Source organism: Aplysia californica, unplaced genomic scaffold (genome assembly GCF_000002075.1).
Source record: "Aplysia californica isolate F4 #8 unplaced genomic scaffold, AplCal3.0 scaffold00372, whole genome shotgun sequence".
Lineage (NCBI taxonomy): Eukaryota > Metazoa > Mollusca > Gastropoda > Aplysiida > Aplysiidae > Aplysia > Aplysia californica.
This window is the reverse complement of record NW_004797642.1, coordinates 133546-134657: the sequence shown is the minus strand read 5'-3', so window position 1 is coordinate 134657 and position 1112 is coordinate 133546. Positions and strand designations below refer to the sequence as shown.

Genomic DNA, 1112 nt, shown 5'->3' with positions numbered 1-1112 from the left:
ATAGATACATAGATACATAGATACATAGATACATAGATACATAGATACATAGATAGATAACAAGTGCGTTTAATAATTCCCCACTCACCTTAGGGTACCTCCTGTAGTAAGCATCGTTAAAATAATCCGTATCAGCTTTGGCGTCGTGCTGGTTGGGTGAGAGTTCGAATCCCACTGCCGTGTGAACCACACACAAAACCGTCAACACAACCAGTAGGAACACTTTCCTCGCAGAAAGAAAATCACTTTTCAGCACCATGATGATCACTGAGAACTCCTAGTTGTCGAAGGATTTTGTAACGCTATAGTTTTCTTTTGAGAAGTTCCTGACTACCGCGATCTGCTTTTGTACTGTGAGATCAAATTATTGTAATATTGTGTTTCAAAAATCACTCCTGTATTTGAGATACAAAGAATAAGTTCTTTATCTATTGTTATTCCCGTAAGAACATTTATAACTGTTACTTTTTTTGTAATTGTTTTTTTTTTCTTGCTGTTGTTGTCTTTGTTTATTGATTGATTGATTGATTGATTGATTGATTGATTTGTTTTTACTTATTTATTTATTTATTTATTTACTTGATCAAAGATTGAACACAACAATCGCTTCATTGAACGAGAGCCCTATTTTACATTACAATCACTATACTGTACTTCACAATTACGATTGCACTTTATAATGATCCCTATATTTCATAATCGGATAAAAAGTCTTCAAAATATCGTTGGCTACATTTATTATTATTATTATTATTATTAGCTGTAGCGCGTTTGATTAGATCTACATGAATGTATTTTTAGAGAGTGACGCTGGAATCGAACTCCGTTCTCTTTGCGTGAGAGGCGCGCGAAGTGGCTAAGCATTACAGCGAACACAGACACATCAGTAGGGAACAGTTAGTAAAGTCTGTAAAGTATAAAGTCCTTGGTGATACCTACTGTGTATTCCTAAAACAGCCTATCGTTTACTGGAGGCGGGCGTTAAGCGGTGCTGTGATTGTCCGACAGTCTAAAACCAAAACTGCTTTGTCTGTCAAACCTGTTCTACGACAATCCGTTTAAACGGGAGTTTGTGGTGGGGATTAGTATATGGGGGGAAGGGAGAAAGAGGA

The 1112-nt window shown here is 36.5% G+C and overlaps 1 protein-coding gene across 1 annotated transcript in view; it reads right to left on the bottom strand.

Annotated features, from left to right (window-relative positions):
* Nucleotides 1-343, bottom strand: part of LOC101849477 (SCO-spondin) — a gene marked incomplete at its 5' end in the record, with an annotated part of 85875 nt that extends 85532 nt beyond the window's left edge. Inside the window, 1 exon segment of the mRNA XM_013085415.2 lies at nucleotides 89-343. Coding sequence (XP_012940869.2) covers nucleotides 89-259 — 171 coding nt within the window.
* Between the last annotated feature and the right edge of the window lie 769 nt (nucleotides 344-1112).